The sequence below is a fragment of the Epinephelus moara genome, chromosome 16 (assembly GCF_006386435.1).
Source record: "Epinephelus moara isolate mb chromosome 16, YSFRI_EMoa_1.0, whole genome shotgun sequence".
In the NCBI taxonomy this organism is placed as follows: Eukaryota; Metazoa; Chordata; class Actinopteri; order Perciformes; family Serranidae; genus Epinephelus; species Epinephelus moara.
Window position 1 is genome coordinate 24,236,115 of NC_065521.1, and position 20,124 is coordinate 24,256,238.

General features: G+C 39.9%; 4 protein-coding genes across 5 annotated transcripts in view; all 4 read right to left on the reverse strand.

The window, feature by feature from the left end:
- si:ch211-163l21.11 (inositol 1,4,5-triphosphate receptor associated 2) overlaps positions 1–1,156 on the reverse strand; it is a 7,613-nt gene extending 6,457 nt beyond the window's left edge. Inside the window, exons 1-2 of the mRNA XM_050065016.1 lie at positions 1,055–1,156; positions 896–959 (exon numbers count right to left, since the gene is read on the reverse strand). Coding sequence (XP_049920973.1) covers positions 896–959; positions 1,055–1,069 — 79 coding nt within the window. The 5' untranslated portion in view covers positions 1,070–1,156. The remainder of the gene's footprint in view (positions 1–895; positions 960–1,054) is intronic.
- Positions 1,157–3,241: 2,085 nt separating this feature from the next.
- Positions 3,242–5,654, reverse strand: rpl10a (ribosomal protein L10a). 2 transcript variants are annotated; one of them, XM_050065475.1, is made up of 6 exons: positions 5,578–5,654; positions 5,071–5,142; positions 4,759–4,839; positions 3,866–4,014; positions 3,591–3,763; positions 3,242–3,453 (listed from the first exon to the last, which is right to left on the reverse strand). In XM_050065475.1, the coding sequence occupies exons 1-6, from the start codon at positions 5,580–5,582 to the stop codon at positions 3,283–3,285; spliced, it is 651 nt and encodes a 216-aa protein (XP_049921432.1). In that variant the 5' UTR covers positions 5,583–5,654; the 3' UTR covers positions 3,242–3,282. The 2 variants fall into 2 exon arrangements, with proteins under 2 accessions (XP_049921432.1, XP_049921433.1); XM_050065476.1 differs by lacking the exons at positions 4,759–4,839; positions 5,071–5,142; positions 5,578–5,654 and adding an exon at positions 4,405–4,708.
- A 1,034-nt stretch (positions 5,655–6,688) lies between these two features.
- fance (FA complementation group E) lies at positions 6,689–12,179 on the reverse strand. The gene is made up of 10 exons (XM_050065001.1): positions 11,872–12,179; positions 10,022–10,607; positions 9,802–9,846; positions 9,659–9,715; positions 7,799–7,942; positions 7,600–7,723; positions 7,344–7,419; positions 7,152–7,218; positions 6,923–7,048; positions 6,689–6,833 (listed from the first exon to the last, which is right to left on the reverse strand). The coding sequence occupies exons 1-10, from the start codon at positions 12,081–12,083 to the stop codon at positions 6,729–6,731; spliced, it is 1,542 nt and encodes a 513-aa protein (XP_049920958.1). The 5' UTR covers positions 12,084–12,179; the 3' UTR covers positions 6,689–6,728.
- Positions 12,180–13,013: 834 nt separating this feature from the next.
- On the reverse strand, positions 13,014–19,039 carry mkrn4 (makorin, ring finger protein, 4). Its single transcript, XM_050065034.1, has 8 exons — positions 18,917–19,039; positions 16,723–16,851; positions 16,372–16,616; positions 16,203–16,291; positions 15,852–16,102; positions 15,652–15,759; positions 13,992–14,091; positions 13,014–13,896 (listed from the first exon to the last, which is right to left on the reverse strand). The coding sequence occupies exons 1-8, from the start codon at positions 18,946–18,948 to the stop codon at positions 13,750–13,752; spliced, it is 1,101 nt and encodes a 366-aa protein (XP_049920991.1). The 5' UTR covers positions 18,949–19,039; the 3' UTR covers positions 13,014–13,749.
- Between the last annotated feature and the right edge of the window lie 1,085 nt (positions 19,040–20,124).

Consider the following 20,124-nt stretch of genomic DNA (forward strand, 5'->3'; position numbering starts at 1 on the left):
TCTGCAGACCTTGGTTGTAACCAGTGGTTATTTGAGTTACTGTTGCCTTTCTATCATCTTGAACCAGTCTGGTCATTCTCCTCTGACCTCTGGCATCAACAAGGCATTTTCACCCAGAGAACTGCCGCTCACTGGATATTTTCTCTACTTCGGACCATCCTCTGTAAACCCTAGAGATGGTTGTGTGTGAAAACCCCAGTAAAAAATCAGACCAGCCCATCTGGCACCAACAACCATGCCACGTTCAGAGTCACTTAAATCACCTTTCTTTCCCATTCTGATGCTCGGTTTGAACTTCAGCAGGTCGTCATGATCATGTCTACATGCCTGAATGCATTGAGTTGCTGCAATGTGATTGGCTGATTAGCTATTTGCCTTAAAAAGCAGTTGAACAGGTGTGTCTCTGATAAAGTTGCCGGTGAGTGTGTCACCAAGTACGATTTTTGTTTTCAGATAGATTTGTATGTAAAATGGCTGCAGGGAACACGAGTGTGCTGTCAGGCTCACAGAGTGGTACTCACCCTGCACATCTTTACCACCTAAACATATGGATTGTGCTCATTAGCAAAGATGTCAGGGTGCACCCCCTTTTTTATCTGACCTTAAAGAAAAGTCAGTTAGTGTCCTGTTTGATGAACTCACTGCATTAAAAGCAGCAGCATGTTCCCACTCGCAGGATATAAGCCTAGTCCACATGTGGACAATTCCAAATTGATTTATAAAAGGAAATTGCGCACTTGCAGGTGTATGCACGATTTTATAGCTTAAATCAGAATATTTTTTGGCATACGTACATTTCCTCATTTGTGCGTACAAAAACATTTAGTGTGGATTCTCCCCAGTTTTATAAATGAGGCCCCTGGACTTTCTAAGGTCATTTTTATAGCTGTGTTACCTTCATCACTGTCCTCACTGCCCAGCATGGTGGGGGGACTGTAGCTGTTTGTCTCTGCATCAGGCTGAAAGTCGTTCACAAACACAGAATCACTGCACATGAGGTGTATATCAGTATTAACAGGAGCAGGTAGGACAGCTGGTAGATTATTCGACTCACCTGAGCGGTCATCATCACATCAGCTGCTGTCCTCACAAGAATAATCCAAATGTCTTCCTCAGGTAAAACCCAGATTAAATTATTCAAATCCTCCTCACAGTCATTACTTGAGTTTTCATTGTTGCTGACAACACAAACAAGCTCCTGTCCGTGTTTGGTTCATTTCTCCCTTGGCCTTTCTCCCGCACTGAGAATAGATAATCCTATTAAGAGATCCACAGTCAGAGCAGAGCAGGACGACGGCTCCAAGAGGCTCATGGGTACCTGGGGCTGTACCTGCTGCTGTGTTTTATCTTCAGTAAATAAAACACTGGTATTGTCCCAGGTGATAAATCAAATGCACCACCTCCCATTAACCTCAGAGCGTAACATTTGGGTCCTGACTAAACATTTCACAAAATCACAGCACTTAAGATAAACACAGGGGATATTTAACCATCCTAAATTGTTTGGTGAATGCTTGTAAGAGGGTTTTTAACCTTTCCTGTCGCAAAACCTGACACAAATGGGTCATGTCTTACTGTTTAAAAACACTCCTTATTGTATCTTGTAAGGCAGGAAATTCAAAAATAATTTACTATAATGCAGTGGGTGATGTGTCTGCTGTTTTGCAACACCTCTCTGTCCTGGTGACCCAAAAATGAAGCTCTGTCCCGTTTTCAATGAGCCTCACTGACGGCCCTTTGAACAGGTTGAGTCAGGACTGGTGGATCTCATTATCATCAGCAGGTTATCTCTTCCTTGTCCCAAAAACATCCATTTTATTAGAGCATTGTGAGTCCAAAATCAGACCGGCTTTAGACCACCCCAGAACACTGGGAGGTTGGCCAGTCACAAGTTTGATTCATTCAAAAAGCATCTCCAGGGTTGTCACATTGTTACATACACCCATCCCATATCTGTAACTGATAAATACAACAGGATAAGCCTGATCCTATTCAGGGTCGCAGGGGGCTGGACCTTATCCCTGCTGACACTGGGCAAACTTACACCCCTGACAGGTCACCAGACTATATTCACGATCACATTCACACCTACAGGCAATTCAGCATCCAAATTATTTTTATATGTCAGACCAGAGACTGTGAATAAAGATATACAAATATATATATACAGTCTATGCTTCAGGCCTTTAGATGTCACTCAACCAGGGATGAGAGTATTGACCCCAAAAGCATTGATAATATAAAGTTTGGTTTTGAATACTGGGGTCAACAGGATCACTATCAAAAACATATCAATCTCATGTTGAATGTTTTGGGGATATTGAGACTCAACTTAGTGCAGCACTATTTGCTTCTCTACTGCTGTTATGTGCAGCCATCGTCTTGTACTTCTTTACTCTCTTAACCTTGAATGACCTAGGTGGTTTTGGGGATAAGTTTGCCTTGAGGGTTTTCCGCCAGTGAGATGATTCTCGGTTAAGGTAAGGCTATTAAAAGTTTTTTGAGTTGAAATTAATACATTTTTGCCACAATCTTCTCAGGTATGATGTAGGATAGGAAGTATGGCTATCTAGTGTTGATAAAATGTTGCTCATTTTTTTTGGTCTTAAATTGTCTGTTTTGTTGGTTTAGTTTTCCGTTTTTACCTATGTAGGTCTTTGTTGTCAGTGCATCACTGCACATCCCCATTTGTCACGTTAAACTGTGCAGCCATCACTAGTTCTGAGAATTCACTCAACATACCGTGTTTGTTAAAAATTGTTCAGTCAAAATTAGTAAAGATTCAGAAGTGGCATTATTGATAATGCTGTCACCTCAAATGTCAGGACACAGTTCTCACTTATTTTTACATTAGTTGCTTATATTAAAAGTATATTAGCAATCAAAATCACATTCTGTGGGATTGTCCACCTATATACTCCCAGTATGTACCACAATTTTGACCATCATATTTACTGATAAGTTATCACCCTTTTTTTCATAACTCTTACACTAGGTCAAAAGAACTACACTTGTTTCTCTTTTGTTTAAGTTCAATGTAATCAATAGGCAATTTCTTTTTTTCTAACTATTTTTCTGTTACAGGTCTGGATCTGTACTAGAGGAAAGATGGCAGGTTAACAGGGACTAATATTTTTTCCCCCACCATCCTTAACTCAAAATATGATCATTACATTATATGAAGGTATGAATACCAACATTTCAAACTGTCAAAAAAAGAAAAACCCCCAGAACCGTCAACTTTGGAGCATCTCCACATTTTATTAATAGAAAAGCTGTCCTTTAGTAGAGGCGCTGGGGTTTGCCCATGGTGCTCTTGATGTACAGGGCACGCACGTTCTGCCAGTTCTTCTTCAGCAGAGACACCAGGAAGTTGACAGCCAGGTGGATGTTGTACACAAGCTCATCCTCTGTCATCTTCACGTGTCCGACAGCCACAGCCAGACAGAGCACCTACGACACAGAGATAATTTATTACTCAGTCACCCAACAACCAGTTTCTTCAATTAGACCTCGACGTGTCACTGAAATTTAACAGATATTAAGTTGTTGGGTTTTTTTTTTTATTATTTGAGTGGTGCTGAGCCTACCTTCTTCATCTGGAATTTGATGGTGGATTTGACCTCGTCCACCTTGGTGTTCAAGTTCTCATTGTGGGTGAGCAGGGAGGGGAACTTGCCAGCCTTGTTCAGCCCAGGACCCAGGATACGAGGGATCTGTTTGATCAGAGACTCAGAGGCCAGGAAGGCGTCGTACTTCTTGGCTAAAAGGAGGGAGCAGGAAACAAGACCAATGATTAAAAAACCTGTCAGACTACAATCATCACAAAACAGCATCTCATGGGTCATGATGTCTACTTTCGTACCGAGCTTCTTGACCAGCTTCTTGTTCTTGTTGAGCTTCTTGAGAGCCTCGATGTCCATGTGTGGCAGCTCAGCGGCTTTGGCCTCGTCACAATGCTGCTGGTCTCCCAGGACGCACACGGAGAATTTTGGCCTGGGGAGAGTCTTCAGCCTGCAGATTAACAAAGCAGTTAGAGACACTGCTCACGACCTCACGTCAAAAACAGCGGCATCAGTTGGATGTAAGGCAGGGTATAGTTGAGGAAACTTGGGTGAATCAATTATCAGAATTAATTTACTGCATTTGCCCATGAGCTTAGTCTGCATTATGGTGGTTTAAATGACAACTGGCATGTGCACTTCTAATGTATAGATCATGCCATATGGGTCAATTGTCAGTCTTGTTCAAACTCATTCTGTAGATCAACTGGAAACTCTACACAATTACGTTCGTGATTAAAAAAAGGTTTACTGTCCTAAAACAGACATATTGAAACTCAAATACTCTGCCAACCCCAAATGACATGTTCCTCATTTTGCTGCGTAATAGAAAAGTTCTTACCCATACCGCCACCATGGTCGGTGTCCAGCTGACCTCTTTGGTAACATTATGTAAATTGGTCGGCTTGAGGACGTGAACTTACCAGCTCAACCACTCAAAGCCTACCCTCATGTTTTAAGACCCAGGGTAGGGGTCCGTCTGCTTCACCTCCACCAGCCAAGGCTGGGTCAGCTCAGTCAGACTACCCAAAGTACTTCTCCATGTCTGCTCCTGGCCTGTCTGGACTTTTTTTTTTGGTGGACAAGTTTTGAGATTTCAACAACTACTTACAACCATGTAACAGGCTGCTTTGATACTCAGACAGGGCTGGAAGCACACAGGGAAAAGGTTGGGTGAAACAGTAAAAGGTCGAACCTGACAGTGCCGGAGAAACGCTTGTCCTTCTGGGGATCATAGTTTTTCAAGCTGATCTGCAGCTCCACGGACTCTGTGAACCTAAAGACAGACACAAAGTTACACATGGTCTCCTAACACATCCAAGAACGTATTAATGCTCATTCCCAACTAGCCCTTTTATTTTAAATGGTGAAATTGTATATATTTAACATTATAAAGAAAAACAAGTTTTATCTATTGCATGTTTCCTGTCCATACACCAGAACATCAAAGAAAATTCTTAACTTGTGGAAAAACTACATAACATTAATCAGATTCTGATGAGCTTACTTCCTTGGCTTGGCCAGAGAACCCTGCAGGACCTCCTTCACGGCTTCGTACAACGTATCCCTGGAGACCTTACTGTAATAGAAATATCAGAAAACATGTTAAAGCAAATATTGATCAGAAGAACAGCTCAATAAACCCGGTTACATCGGTTCATCTACGGCAGCGACGACACATTCTCACCAGAAATATAAAATTCGTAAAGATCTCATTATATATTATCTATAACACCTAATACATACATCCCATGCTTGATTGATGTCTTTAACATGTTTTAAATGTGTGGATGACAGTGGATTACATCTTAAACTCAGCGTGTCCTAACGTTACACCGGCAGATGAACCGGCCACGGAGGTGACACTAAACTACACCTAGTTCTACATAACTACACAAAATGACACAACTGCCACGTAAGATAACTAAACTAAAGTCTTATATGAGTGATACAACTTGGTGTGAGAGTGTAAACAGTTTATTTCTTGACATTTATTAGTTAAAATAGGGCTAACCTCATTTTAGCGGCTCTTCCCTCTCGTCGCGCTACGTTGAAAAGGAAGTTCAGAGGGAAGTTACGCAAAATAAAGGCGGCGTTTGCTGACGTCATCAAAAAGCGCAGACGCTTTTATTTTTTTTACAACCCCAAAACAAATTTATCTAAATAAAAATATAAAAACAGCGACTTTGTATTATGTTGATTAACCGTATCACTAATTTAATATTTCTAAATATTTTTTATTTTTAAATACATATTTTATGAGAATGTATGTGCACTGTGGTCAACAAAGTAAACTGTAAAAATGAGTTGAAGACTGTTGACTAAATGTAAAGGTTCCAATTTTTTTTTTAAAAAGTTCAATACATCCTGTCTTTTATTTTTTATGAAACTGCATCAGAAAAAAGCTGCGTATTAAAAGCCAAACACATATATGTGTTTTTCAGTGGCAGAATTGTTTTTAAGAAAAGTAAAACAAACAATATCTCATATGAAAATACTTCCCTGCAAGATGGAGTCATGCATTCAACATATTACAGAACAGCACTAACACATTATATGAAAATGTACTTAACATGTTAAAATGAAAAGTATTATGCAGCTGAATGACCTTTGTCATTCATCAATACTACACACATCTAAATAAATAATAAAAAATAACTTTGTATAATATTGACTGTCATTTTTATGTTTCTAATACTTTTTTATAAAAATATGTTTGTTGCTTGAATAGTATTTATGCCAATGTATGTGCTTATCAAAATAAATGGTCAAAACTTAGCCCAGCAAAAATACTGGTAAGGTATACTTTCAGTGCTAGAAGTATTTATGTTTTGAAGAGAAGTAAATGTTAAAAAAGGAAAAGAAGCAATACCTCAATTAAAAAAAAAAAACTCCCTTACAAGTCAGAGCCCTGCATTTCAAATCTTAGAAAACAGCACAGAAGCATTATCAGAAGACTGTACTTAGGTATTTAAACTAAAAGCATTCATGCAGCAGAATGGCCCTTATCATTGTTGTATTATTTTAAATATTTTCTGTATGACCTGACTCAGAGGGAATTGTCATATTCTGTGTCAAAGAGGTGGAATAAAAAGATTCATTGCCAAGAAGCAGACAAAAACGTATTTTAACATTTTATTAACAGGCACTAGATCTGACGAAACTTCATGTGTGTGTGATCCTTTTCAAAGCAGCTTGGAGAGACTTTTTCAGGAAGGTTTCATTTGACATCAGGCAGCCATGCAGGGAGTGTTTGTGTGCAGCGGTCACCTGAAATACAGATTAACACAAATGCAGACAGATTACAAATACTACCTAATCCACTGTTCAACCATTATGCATCTGAATTACAAACTTACATGACTGCTATATTTGGTGAGGACTGTGAGCATCATCTTTGCAAACTTCACAGACTTTGTGAACTGAGGACTCTGGCTGACGAGCTGTTCTGTGAACTGTGTGAACATTTCTTCACTCAGGTCAGGCTGAAAAAAAAAACAAAAAAACAAAACTGGAATCTCAATAACAAGGAATATTATGACTAAGTGGCCTTGCAGCAGTTTTCCCATGAATCAACAGTCATCTCACCTTGGAGTCGAGCAAGCTGTGGATTATTGAGAGGACTGCCTCACTCCATGTTATTTTGAACGTCATTCTGGGAAGAAGACGAGTGAAGACTGTATCAACAAACAACTAATAATAATAACAGTGCATTTTATTATTCAGTGCTTCTTTGACTTATTAAATCAGTAAATACATCATTTAAATGTTTTATCTTACTGAAGCACCAGCAGTCTGTAATGTGAATCCAGGCAGTTTTCTATCAGTCTGTTCAGCAGCTCAGCCTGTGGATTCCCTGAAAACAAAGTTCAAAGTAAAGGAACCATTGATATTCAGGCCAAGAGGTGAGGAACAAGGTCATGACATCAAGTCCTGCTTATCTGTTCTTGAACCTGGACACTGAATCCATGCCAGCTGCTCTGCAACTAACTGACTCTGACCTCCCTGTTAATACCTGTTAAAAACCCTTCCTCACCTATGTTCTTTTCCTCAAGAACTGGTTCGATCACAGCGTGACACATTGGTCTGGGATAGCGGCTACACAGTGACATCACTGCAGAGACTAGACATCTTGAGGCCGGTTCTGACAGGGACAGGATCTGCAGTGAGATGACATCCTGTCAATATCAAACACAGAGACGCATTTTTCATCCTTTGCATATTCAGAGATGGACCTTCTGCAGCAGGAGGCTCTTGATGAGTGTTGCTGCCGTGCTGTAGCTGAAGTCCAGAGAGGGAGCCAATATACTGCTGCACAGTTTAGGCAGAGTCTGCTCCGGTAAATCAGGCAAACTCAGCATGCTGCAAAACACCTCCACCTGGACAGGAGAGGCAGAGATGTGGGATTAGTCCTTTCACCATCCATCAGTAAGCAAAGGTATAACATGAGTGGTTAGATTAAGCTCTTTGATTGGTCAAAAGGGTATTCTCCAGGGTGGCTTCTCCACGTTATTTCTTATATTAGAGCTGCTTTACATTCAGTGACATCTGTACAATATAATAGCTCTGACATCAGAGTTAGGGAAGCTACTGTGTAAGCATCATAATTACCTCACACTGAAAGAAGTTAAACTACAGCAAAGCAAGCCTGGGGAGATACTATATAGTTTGGTTAACTAAAGCTACTTGGAAGAAGTAGTTTAAATTACTTTGTTTAAAAAAAAAAACGAGATCATAATGACAATGTCCATGCAAAAAGTGCCCACCTGATCACTGGTCATTAACCAAAAAAAAATAATACCCCATTATTAAAGAAACGTCAGCTTTAGTTTATGTCCATCAGTCAGACACCTGCCTGTCAGAAACTAGAGGTGTTGCAGCAGGATTACTCAGCCTCATTTTTCAGCTTCTAAAATAGCATGCAAAATTTTTTCCGAACATTTCTTAATAAATAGCAATAGTTAATACACAAGACTAACTGGGGGCGCTAAGTAGGTCACCTGGTAGAGCAGGTAGTGCCCCATGTACAAAGGCTATGTCCTTGCCGCAGAGGCCACAGCTTCAATTCCGACCTGCGGCACTTGGCTGCATGTCATCCCCGATCTTTCCCTGTTTCACACTACCACTGTCCTATCAAATGAAAGCTCCAAAAACAATCTTGAAAACTACTTAAGACTAATTGTGTTCAAAGGGGGTTTCAATTACAGTAGAGAAGCAATGGGAAAATAACAATTAAAAAGAGATCCTTTCATTTAATGGCCCAAAAAAGGCAAATAAGTAATGTGAGTACTTGAATCACTCAGCAAATATGAATGTAGCTGAACTACGGTCATGCTAGAACGAAATGCGCAAATTACACATAGTCACTACACCCCAACACTGTCTGACATACTATGTATGTAAACTTGTGTTAATTTTTTTTGTGAGAACTTGACTCAACTCAACTTTTATTTCTGAGTCCATATTCATACTGAACCTGTGGAGCAGTACATTAAAAGATTTATCTATACTTATCTTCTGAAAAAGAGAAGTTACACCTTTGTTAGGGTTTGGGTCCCTTTTACCCAACTGAATGTTAATGTGACAGACATTATGTGAAGTGATGATAATGGAGTCCATGAGAGATCTGGTTAACACTTAGCGGACTAGACATGAGCACTGAATTACTCTGTGCTCTCAGTCAGATTCAGCACAGATGCCTTTTTTTTTTTTAATGTGATAAATTAATATATAAATATATGGCACAAAGCCATTTTGCAGGTGATCATTTGTGGGCTGCTTTAAAGTACCTCTTGAACATCTGTGAAGATGTGCACTTTCTAGGATAATGTTGCTCCTGCCTACATTTTTATTTTATTGTTTTTTCTGTTTTGCCTTTGTTATGTATACTTTTAATTAAAATTTGTGTAAGTTATATCCTATAACTCTGTTTATAGAGAATACACAAACTGCTTTTTTTTTTTATGCATCTATTCAGCATTTTGTTCATTCATATACAATAATGGGACAGAATAAAATATTGCAAACACCTTTAAATATAGTGCAATTCACAGTTAACATTTACAGAAGTCAGCTATAAAATTTGGAGGACATACTTGACCAGGGTCACAGTCGTTCAGCACTTTAAACACCTCCACGGAACTCTGGTCCCACTGCAAACAGACAATAATATTTATAGTAATAACAAATGTCACTCTCAGTTTGTGCCGGCTGGAAGACAGAAGACAGTTCTTCTTACCTCTGTCTGACTTTCCAGTAATTCCTTTATTTGAAGAGCAGAGACCTACAAAAATATAAAAGAGACCACATTTTGTTATTTCAACTGTAACCAGTGTGAAAAGTAAATATAATGGTCCAATTACTGCACTTGATTTAATCACTCTGGAAGCTTGCTAATCATTATGTCATTTAATGGAAAGACTTCCAGTGTCTACAGGACAGATAAAGCCTGTCTTTACCTTTATATGTTCAGGCAGAGCATCACATGAACCGCCTGGTGCTGGCCGCAGCTCTTCAGCAGGAGTCTCTGCTGCAGCATCATTTCCTAATCCTCCTGATGTCTCTTCTTTTGCACTCTGCTCTTCAGCATTGAGACATTCACTACCACAGACGTCCATCTTGATCCGTTTACTCTGCTGTCCTGTTTCCTCACCGTCTGAGTCCAGACTGACAAAGCTGACCTTTCTTTTACGTTGTGTCCCCAGCTCTGATAAACCAAATGCACTCTGAGTTTCAGATTCTACTGTGTGACCACCGAAGCACTTGGCCCATCCTCCAGCCTCCCCAACACCCAGCAAACGCTGCGACAGCTCAGTGAGTCTGTGGCTGCACCGTGGCGTGTACAGAGGCTCCTCATTATGGGACCCCAGGGTTCTTTCCATCTGTCTAACCAGAGCGGTGACCCAGGGGCTTGGATGAGGGTCCTGGCTGAGGCACTTGAGAAGATGGAGGACAGCGGTCCGAGGAAGAAATGAGTGGACTAGATAGATGAAGGACAGCAGGTTCTGTTTGAATAATGCTGGAAACTGGCACACCAACGGTTTACTGGAACAGATAAGGAAAAAATGGGTGTGAGGCAGAGGCATGGGCATATGACATGAAAAAGGGTGACTTTTACTTGTGTTTGTATTAAAATCTGAAAATCTATATCAAGGACTTAATACAAATGACAAACATTCAACTGAATATATCAAGGTTAAATGTGAGAAAGAACTCAATGTAAAAATTTCAGATGAAGATTGGCATAATATGTGGAAGATGCACCACTCAACCACTCATTCACGAACTTGGAGGGAATTCTCATGGAAGAAACTGATTCATTTCTCTGTTACGCCCGAAAAGAAAAGTAAGCATCTCCATAGTTGCCAGAAGTGCTGGCGAGAATGTGGGTCTTATGATGTAGACCACACTCATATTTTTTGGAAATGTGAGAAAATAATGGTATTTTGGAAAATTATATGTAAAGAGACTGACCACATACTAGGATATGAGGTCCCCAACAGTTGTTTAGCGCTTTATCTATATAATCTTTCTGAAGAAGATGTTAGTGCGACTTGAGTGATAGATATTTGATCAAAATATTGCTAGTAGCAAGCAAGAAAGCTATCACCAGGAATTGGGGTAAAAAAAAACGCCACCATCAAACGACCAATGGCTAGCAATTGTGGAAGAAATCTTTTTAATGGTGAAACTGACACACATACTAAGACTACAAGAAGCAGAAGAAAAATGGACTCTATAAAGGACTCAAAATGATGACACTGGACTGGAGTAATAATTAAAAAGAATGGCCAATTTTTGTTGTAAAAGTGTGTATCATGCATCTACTCAAGCAGTTTTTGTTTTGTTGGCTCTTATTATTTTTCAATTATTTTATTATTTCATTATGCTGTTATTACAAAAATTGTTGATAAAGATTTAAGTGGGGAAAAAATCTGAACCAATATATATATATATATATATGTAGGCTAAACATCAAATGGTAAATTTTAAAAGTCTGACAACTACTTTATGGTAAATGGAGCGTCATGAATTTCCACAAGTCACTCACGGAGACTGAAGGAAAAATATCTGTAGCTTTGGGGAGGGTCACACCTCTGCCACCCCCCTCCTCTGATTAGTAAAGAACAGTCCCTTAATACTGACATTTGTGTGATATGACGAGTAAACTGTCTGCTGCTGTGAGAAATGACCTGTATTGTTATAATTCATTATGGTTTACTGAGCGAGTTTGGACCGTTGGTCCTACAGTGACAGTTTAACTCTACCTTACCGTAACATGGATTTTACGTCGTGTATCTTTACTTACACCGTCAGTGGCTGTGCCTCAGTACGTGGACAGGTAACTTGGTCCTGGCACAGGATTTCTATGAAGTTAGACAGCGACATTTCAGGGTTGGCTCGGTGCTGCCTGTGGAAGACACCCACAGCTCTCTGGGCACCGGAGGCTCCACACAGGAGGGACCGGACCAGCAGCTTCGACTGCCCGTCAAACCGATTCAGAAACATACCAGCGTCCATTTACCGGGTGAAGTTTGACACCGTATCATCCTCCCATACCCACCGCGCCATTTATGTTGACATGTTTTCTTCTTCGTTTCAATGGCGGTTGGAGAAACCAGCTTTCAGGTGCATTACCGCCACCTACTGGACTGGAGTGTGGAGCAGCAGCTTGGAAGGAAACTAACAAAATAGACAGTGGCTAAACTGTCTCTATTATTGCTGTTACTCTTAAATAATTAAACAGAAGCTTATGCATATTCCCTGATGTCCTTACAAGTAGATTCCCAAATGTAATACTGCACTTTCCTTCAGTTAGTCCTCTTATTAACTGCCTTCTTTCTTCTTCAGATCTGTTGCAGTCTATTAGGAGATGTTATCTGTTTACAGTTCATTATGGTGTGAACATAGTCCAGAGGGATGCTTCCCTATTATATGGTGTGTGTCATTTAATCCAGTACGTCCTATCCTATCCTTCCCTTCCCTTGGGCTCCCACTTTGCAATCTACCAGCACTTAGATGTTTATAGTCCTTTATAATAGTTTTGACCTCTGATTTACCTAGTGGTACTTGCCAATTACCTGTCGTGTTAATGATTGTTTAGCCAATATATCTACTTTTTCATTTCCTTCTACCCCTACATGAGCAGGAACCCAAAGAAAGGAGATACCCAATCCCCTGCAATACAACCTGAGCAACACATGATGAATTTTATAAATATTATCCTATCTGCATTATGATTTTCCAGATTTAATGCTCGAAAGCGCTGATTGGAAAAAATATTCCAATTAATTAAGCGGTGTATACTGCGAGGCATGCTGACATGTCTTTTTTATATGTGTATTTTCACTTAGTTTGTGCTCCACCCAGCGGTACACTCTATAGATTCTAGCCTATCAATTTAATGTTAAACTTTAAATCCAAAAAATGTCACTGAAAGCATGACACAGGTTTTCAGTGAGTGAAGCAATGTTTTATTTTCTGTGTACAAGTACAACTTGTTTAAAAAAAGGAATAAAATCTTGACATTTCATGACCTTGTCAAAACTAGGAAAAGGGTGTCTATCACTTGAGGTAGCCTATCGTTAGTAGTGGACATCGGCGACAAGTGGTACAGCATACTTTTTATCTATAGACAATTAAAACTACCATCCACACAAATCTTTAAAATATCAAAATGGTGCAAATCGCTTAGAGAAGTCAGAGCTGAGCACTCCCGTTAATCGCAAGTAGAAGGAAAATTAACTATCGGCAACATGTTTTAAGCATTTTGGCCACAAGAGTGGAATAAATGCAAAGATAGATAACCACAACACCATAAGACAGAGATTAAAGATGCATCACATCGGGGATGCGTACATCAAAACAGGGCAACAGACCATGTGCCGTAGAGAGCCGAGTGTACACATCCTCGTTTCCAAACAGTAGCAGGTGATTTCACAGGTTAGATCCTCTCTGGTTGAAGGAGGGCTGGTCGGTAAAATCACCTGTTGTAGTCTGACTGTGATTAAAAACCTTGGGGCTCTCCATGGGGCATGTCGACATCCTGAATCTTGATCATGACTACTCAAGAAGTTTCAATACTGACAGAAGGGTCATAACACAGCCATATGCTCTTCTGGGGGCCAATTTTACAAGGAGGGCCCCGTTCAGTGGTTTCAGGCACTGACAAAAAGAAAGAAAAAGCTCAGACACGATACTCCTCAGGTAGGAATATAGCAAAGCTAGAGTAATCATCTTCGTCGTCGCTGTCGTCATCATAACCACCGAGAAGGGTCATGGCGATGAAACGACTGACCAGATCTACATCAAATTCGTCATCTTCTGTAAAATACTGTTGAGCAAGAAACAAATAAAAAGTAAACACATTATATCATGTATACTAATGGTGGTAAGAAATTGATAGCATATAAAAAGGGTTATATTTACCGGAAATGACCCGCGGCGTGGAGATTTGTCATGCCGATAAAGGCAGTCTGTTTTGAAGGGGCAGTATCTGTAGCGCGAATAATACCTGCATCTTTTCTTACTAGAATCATGAGAGAGAGGACAGGACAGGACGGTGGGTCTCAGTTGCATGTGGTCATTTCTCAAACCAATCATGGCCATTCATGCAATTTCAGAGATTTCAAGCAGTTTTGCTTTTGGACATTTTTTAATTCCCCATTTTGTATTCAGCACTAATGTGGCACTTTCAGTATTCATTATAGACATTGTTTAAAATCAAATCCATCAGGTTAAGTCTTGCAGGTCCTGTGAAATGTCACATTTATCATTATCTCCTCAATTTGATACATTTCTTGTCTGTTAAGATATTTTAGCAAATTGCTTTACACCTCAAGAATAATCCCTTCCCACTATAGAGAGTGAGAAAAAGGTGATTTTAGCATGTGGAGGTTGAATTCATCCAAACATTTACTGTCAGTGACTTTTTTTGGTAGCATTTTACAGTAAATATTTTGAGTTGCTGTTAATGTAGTTTACATACTGCTTGCATTTTCATCACTCCACTTGAATTTCACTCTACAACTTGTCAAGAAAAATTTATTTTCAGAAGTTAAATATCAGTGGAAATGCAGGGGATAGATGAGCCAGAAAAGCTAACAGGTTTAATCTGGGGGGAACCGGAGTGTGAACTAGAGGACTGCATAGAGGATGATGGTTGGAGTGTGAACTAGAGGACTGCATAGAGGATGATGGTTTTCTGTAGGCCAACATGGAAGTTCATGTCTCCCTGGTTCCCTCATTAAAAAGCCTAGGGGACTTTTACACTACATTTTGTATTATTGCAGAAAATGACCTCTGTGGCAAACAAACATTTGATACTGAAGTTTTGTTCAGTGAGGTAATCTTCACAAATAAACACCACTTCTATGATTTCTTAAACCTAAATGCAATTGCCAGAAGTAAAAGGCCAAAGTGAGGCTATAAACTACACTACACTACACCACACCACACCACAGGTGCACAACTTCGACATCACCACCACCATGAAGCTGTACACCCATTCAAAAACCCACTGACTTTGACTAACTCATTTCCAGATTGTAGGACTCATTTCTGGAGCACTCGAAAATCCAGCAGCAGCGGGCAGGATTAGGAAAACAGTCCCGCACAGGGCTCTAGTGTGGGCGTTAAGCTTCCACGACGACACCCTCATAGCACTGTGCATCAGGACAATGTTATCTGTGGTAACTGCTACATGAGCATGGTGCAGAGCAGCAGCTATTAAGATAGCCAGTGGGACATGCACGCATGGCCGGCCCGGCTACCAAAACAGAGAATGGAGAAGCTCGGATTACAGCACACACACAGAGGGAGTGTGACTTGATTCTTTGCTCAGGGTACCATTACTCTACTATATCTTTACGTAGCAAATAGTTGTTTGCCATTTTATTAAATGTCCTGAATGTTGAATATAGAACCTTGAAATTGTAAATCGTTCTTTTTAACTGTGCTCTGGTAGGACAAAAATAATTCAAATTGCACTCATGGACATTAAACAGTTTCAGAGGTCATGGGTCGTGTCAGACCTTCAGCCCAGCTGTGGGGATTAGTGTTGCTGTCAAAACCCAATCTCACACCATACCTGAATTTTTCTTTGAAGGCAGCAACTAAGCTTTCCTTGGCCTGTCCTTCAACCCAGTGTTTGTTAGGCACATAGAAGGCAGACCTCACTCGGCACTGGGGGCAGCTCCTGAGGAATAATTATTTAACACTGATGTTAGGTCAGGTCCTTTACACGAGTCATCAGATGCAGTTAAATATTTAAATATTCCTGAAACTTACTTGACCACATCCGGCTCAAGGTCTTTTGTTTTTCTCCAGGTCATAATGCATTGTAAACAGAAGGCGTGATTGCAGTTTGGCAAGATTCCAAAAACCTGGTTTCCTGGCGTCTTTTCATACACCTTGTCCATGCAGATGCCACAGGTCACATTTTGACTCTGGAGGAAGGCCTCCATTTCCTCTATATTCCCCTGGGTACTAGAGGCTGCAGCAGCAGCACCGTCTTCTATCGTCTCATTGGAAGAAGTCTCCTGAGCACAGAAACTTTGTGGTCAGTATAAGCCTCCTGGGTTCAATTTGTTTGATTTACTAATATGCCTGCAGAAAGATCAGACTTAAAATGAAGTAAACCTGCTCATTTCCTCCATCAGATGCAGATGCTTGAGCAACTTCTGAGCTATGGACAGATTCCCAAGAAGCACTGATAGGAGTGTCAGTATCTGTTAAAAAAAAAAAAAAGATAGTCAAGTGTGGAAAAATGCTGACCAAAGTCAGTGTCACCCATGAAAACATCCAATACCTTGTGATTGTTCCTCTTCAATATCTACTGCCAGGCGCCCACTGTTGTGTTGAGGATTCGAGATAGGAAACAGCTGTGATCTGCTGAATTCCTGCTTGGACGTCACCTCAGACCGCAGAAGAGCAGGCTCTGACCCTCTTCTGTCAGATGGAGCATAAGCCACACTGGAGGCGGACACAGTAGGTTCTGAACCTCTTCGACCTGCAGCAGCTGCATCAACCTCAGGTTGAGGGACATGGAGATATCTAGTGGTGGAAAATATTGAACGGGCTAAGGAAATCTGGCTGCATGTCATCCTCTATCATTTAGTTACAAACAAATGAGGACATGGAGGGAAGATAAAAAGCTTACCTGCAGCTGTCACCATACCAGCATCCACCTTTCTGAAAGTATCTGCATATTTGCAATGGTATTATATCTGGCCATTCATGGCGATAATTACATCTTGATCCAAATCTGCAATATCCATTTAGGAAATGTCTGTAATGAAAAGGGAAGGGAGTAAATTCCTACCATGAAGCATCACATAGCCAAGGCCAGGTCCATTCAACGCACTGGCACAAATATTAAATATTTAAAAGTTTGTAGCAATGCAAGGCCTGCCTCACTTTTATGGCTAATATATCATTGCTCCTGGGTTTTAAAGGTCAAAATCTAGGACTTCTGCTTTCAAGTCCCAAGTCGGTCAAGTCAGTTTGTGTGAAATTCTCAAGTCCCTCTAGTTTTTTCTTGCATTATATAATATTTTTTCATGTATGCAGTAAGAGGCAAGTTCATTAATCCAGTGTGTTGGTGATGGCAAGTGCTGGCAAGTAGAATAAAGTGTTTGTTGTGGTAGTTCACAATAACGGAACTCACATCCCCCCGTTATCCATATCCTTGGATCCTGCTTGATTTGCGAGCCTATGGTCCTTGAGGTTATTAAGATACTGTATTTCCAAAATTATTCTATCACTGGGCAACTCCAAGGCATGTGCAGAAGATCACCTTCACTGGCTTTACATTGCTGACACATGGGAGAAAAACTACTGTCAATTTTATGTAGCCTATAGGGGGTGTAATACGTTCTGTGAATTATATTGAATTGGATTTGCCTATGTTTTGTTGCGATTAATACAGCCTGTGCCTGTTCCAATAGTTGATGCCACTCCTGCTCACTAAAAACTCAACATAGATCTTTTTACCATTTTCCTTTTGTGGATATTTTATCATAGCCAGGTAAGTTGTCGTCGATGATGCTGTATATGTGAGAGGTTAGTCCTTTGATTGTAGTGCATGTCCTGCTATACAGATATGTTTCAAAGGGAGATTCTTTTGGGATTTCTGGGAAAATGTATTTACATTTTTCTTTAACCTACTGCATGATTTTATGAAGGTCAAAACCTATGACTTCTGGTTTCAAGTCTGATGTCTGTCAAGTCAATTTGTGTGAAATTCTCAAGTTTCATTGGTTAGTAATATCAAAACGGTAGAAGCAGCTACACAAGTTATCTACGAACTACATAAGAAAAAATAAGTATGTAAATGGATGGAAAAATCCTAAAATATGACCATGATTTGGGTTATTTTATTGCTCCTGGATTTTAAGATAGTCAAAACCTGGGACTTCTGCTTTAAAGTCCCAATTAGGTTAAGTCAGTTTGTGTTTAAGTCTCAAATCTGTCTGGTTTGTAGCAGCTGCACAAGTTATCTTCATAAAAAGGTATGTAAACCAAAGGAACAATCCTATATAACGCAAAGGGTTGTGGACCTAGCAATGGCTAAGGGCAGGTAAAGACAGAACTTGTTTCAGACCGTTTGAAAAACAATAAAATTCAACACAGCTAACGTTAACTGTTGTCTTACGTTATCTACAAATGCCATGAAAAAGCTGGCAATAACATCTCGCAGCTGTAATCTTCTAAAATGACGAATATATTAAGCTAATTATCTGAAGAGTGAGACTGCTTAAACTTTTCCAACACACACGAGGATCACTCAAACCAACCTAAATGTGTTTACGTGCTGTCGGAAATCGAGAGATCCATCATTTGCATAAACTTAAAGTTACTAACATCCTCAGTTATTCTGGCTAACGTTATGTTAAGCACTGGTATTTAGTCACAGTAGAGTTTAACACTGATTGTGATAGCTAATAAATGGGACAGAGCGCACTTCAATCACAGTAACTGATTGAACCTAACGTTAACGCTTAACTGTTTCGGCCAACGTTCACATTTCAACGCTTGTCTAAGGATAAAAATTAACCTTTCTTGATACCCACCCACCCATTTAACGTTTTTTACATGACGCCAATACTAAACGTCTCAAATATCCACGGAAAAGCAAACTTGTCTTACTTTATCTACAACAAAATTACTGTTTTTAAATCGTTAAAAAGTTACTCTTTCGCCTTAACGTCTACATCCAATGTAGCACGACAGCACTTGAAAGTAGCACAGATTCTCTAACGGACATGTTAGTAACGTTTCTCATCGTCACAGCAGCTACTTTCCCCCATTTTGTTCACTTTAATGGCGTTTTAGTACAACACACTGCCGCTTACCTACAGATACTTCCACTACGGGCCGAGTCCATCCTCCGTGTGTTTTAAGAGTGCCGCCAAACGCCGTCCATTTCACCACCTAATTATCAGCCGGTTCCTTCTACCAATCAGCTTAGCAACTAGCCAATAGAAACGTGACGTTGACGTTTGTTCCCAACGTCATCACGTTCACATTCCCATTCATCCATTTACTTGTCTGATCTCTCCCACTGCTATCACACCAGGGAGTATATTAGCAAGTGAGAGAAGCTGATTAACTGCAGGCATGTGTTTTATCCCCCCGTTTGGTATGCATTTTTAATTTCTCCCAGCTATTTGGGATCAGTAGGTCCCCATCAGTATAAAAAACTAAACACTGACAATGATAATTAAGTCCCAATGTCTTCAGATGAGTACTTCCTAATTGTCCTATCTTGTCACTGCTACTAAAATTAGTCACTTTGTATTCCATTATCAAACTACAAACATTATTAATCATAAATAAACAAGTTTCAACCATAAAATGTGATCAGGTTTTGGACCTTGTCCACTTTTGTATTGGGATTGAATGCAGACTGACTTGGCAGAGATGGCTGCCATCTTTTTACATGGATTAGTGTATTGTGCAAATTATCCTTCCACATGTGCACCAAAAGAAACCTTGTGACAACTTTTACTTCCTCTAGATAGTCAAGTTTGTCTTCTCAGTGTTCCACCAGGGCCACAAGATGGGACATAAAAGTGTCCACAAAGGAGGACAACAGGTTTAAGTTAAGTAGTATGAAGTATAAGGTCACGTAAACCCAAAATGAGATGTCCTTATATGATTACACAGGATCTCAGGTTATACATATAATCTGTCTCATAATCAAAACTAGCATGCCTCCACAAACCAGTCAAGTTTCAGTCTGTCCAGACTCATATGTAGCCATGACAATGCTTCAAATACAGATGTTGCTGAAAAGAAGCTATGTATGCTACAACATTGAGGCCTCACACACTTAGCACATTTTTTCTTAAGTTAAGTTGTGGCAAAAAAAAAAAAGTTTTGTGAAGTCATAGTGACCTTTGACCAGAAAAGTCTAATCAGTTAGTCACTGAGTTCAAGTGGACGTTTGTGCTCCAAAACATAATGCCTCCGGCCACAGCTGTCACCAGCAGGGATAAAAAAATTGAGAAAAATCAGTGTTAATATTTCTAATAAAGTTTATAAGTGAGATGTAACTAAA

Coding starts and splice junctions, on each gene's coding strand:
- mkrn4 (XM_050065034.1), bottom strand. CDS start 18,948: ATGGACTCGGCCCGTAGTGGAAGTATCTGTAG. Junction 15,760..15,851: donor CTTGAGCCGGATGTGGTCAA/GTAAGTTTCAGG, acceptor ATTATTCCTCAG/GAGCTGCCCCCAGTGCCGAG. Junction 13,897..13,991: donor CACGCCGCGGGTCATTTCCG/GTAAATATAACC, acceptor CTTGCTCAACAG/TATTTTACAGAAGATGACGA.
- rpl10a (XM_050065475.1), bottom strand. Junction 4,840..5,070: donor TCTCTGGCCAAGCCAAGGAA/GTAAGCTCATCA, acceptor GTCTGTCTTTAG/GTTCACAGAGTCCGTGGAGC. Junction 4,015..4,758: donor CGTTTCTCCGGCACTGTCAG/GTTCGACCTTTT, acceptor GTTAATCTGCAG/GCTGAAGACTCTCCCCAGGC.
- fance (XM_050065001.1), bottom strand. CDS start 12,083: ATGGACGCTGGTATGTTTCTGAATCGGTTTGACGGGCAGTCGAAGCTG. Junction 9,847..10,021: donor CTCTGCCTGAACATATAAAG/GTAAAGACAGGC, acceptor ATATTTTTGTAG/GTCTCTGCTCTTCAAATAAA. Junction 6,834..6,922: donor TCACCAAATATAGCAGTCAT/GTAAGTTTGTAA, acceptor TCTGTATTTCAG/GTGACCGCTGCACACAAACA.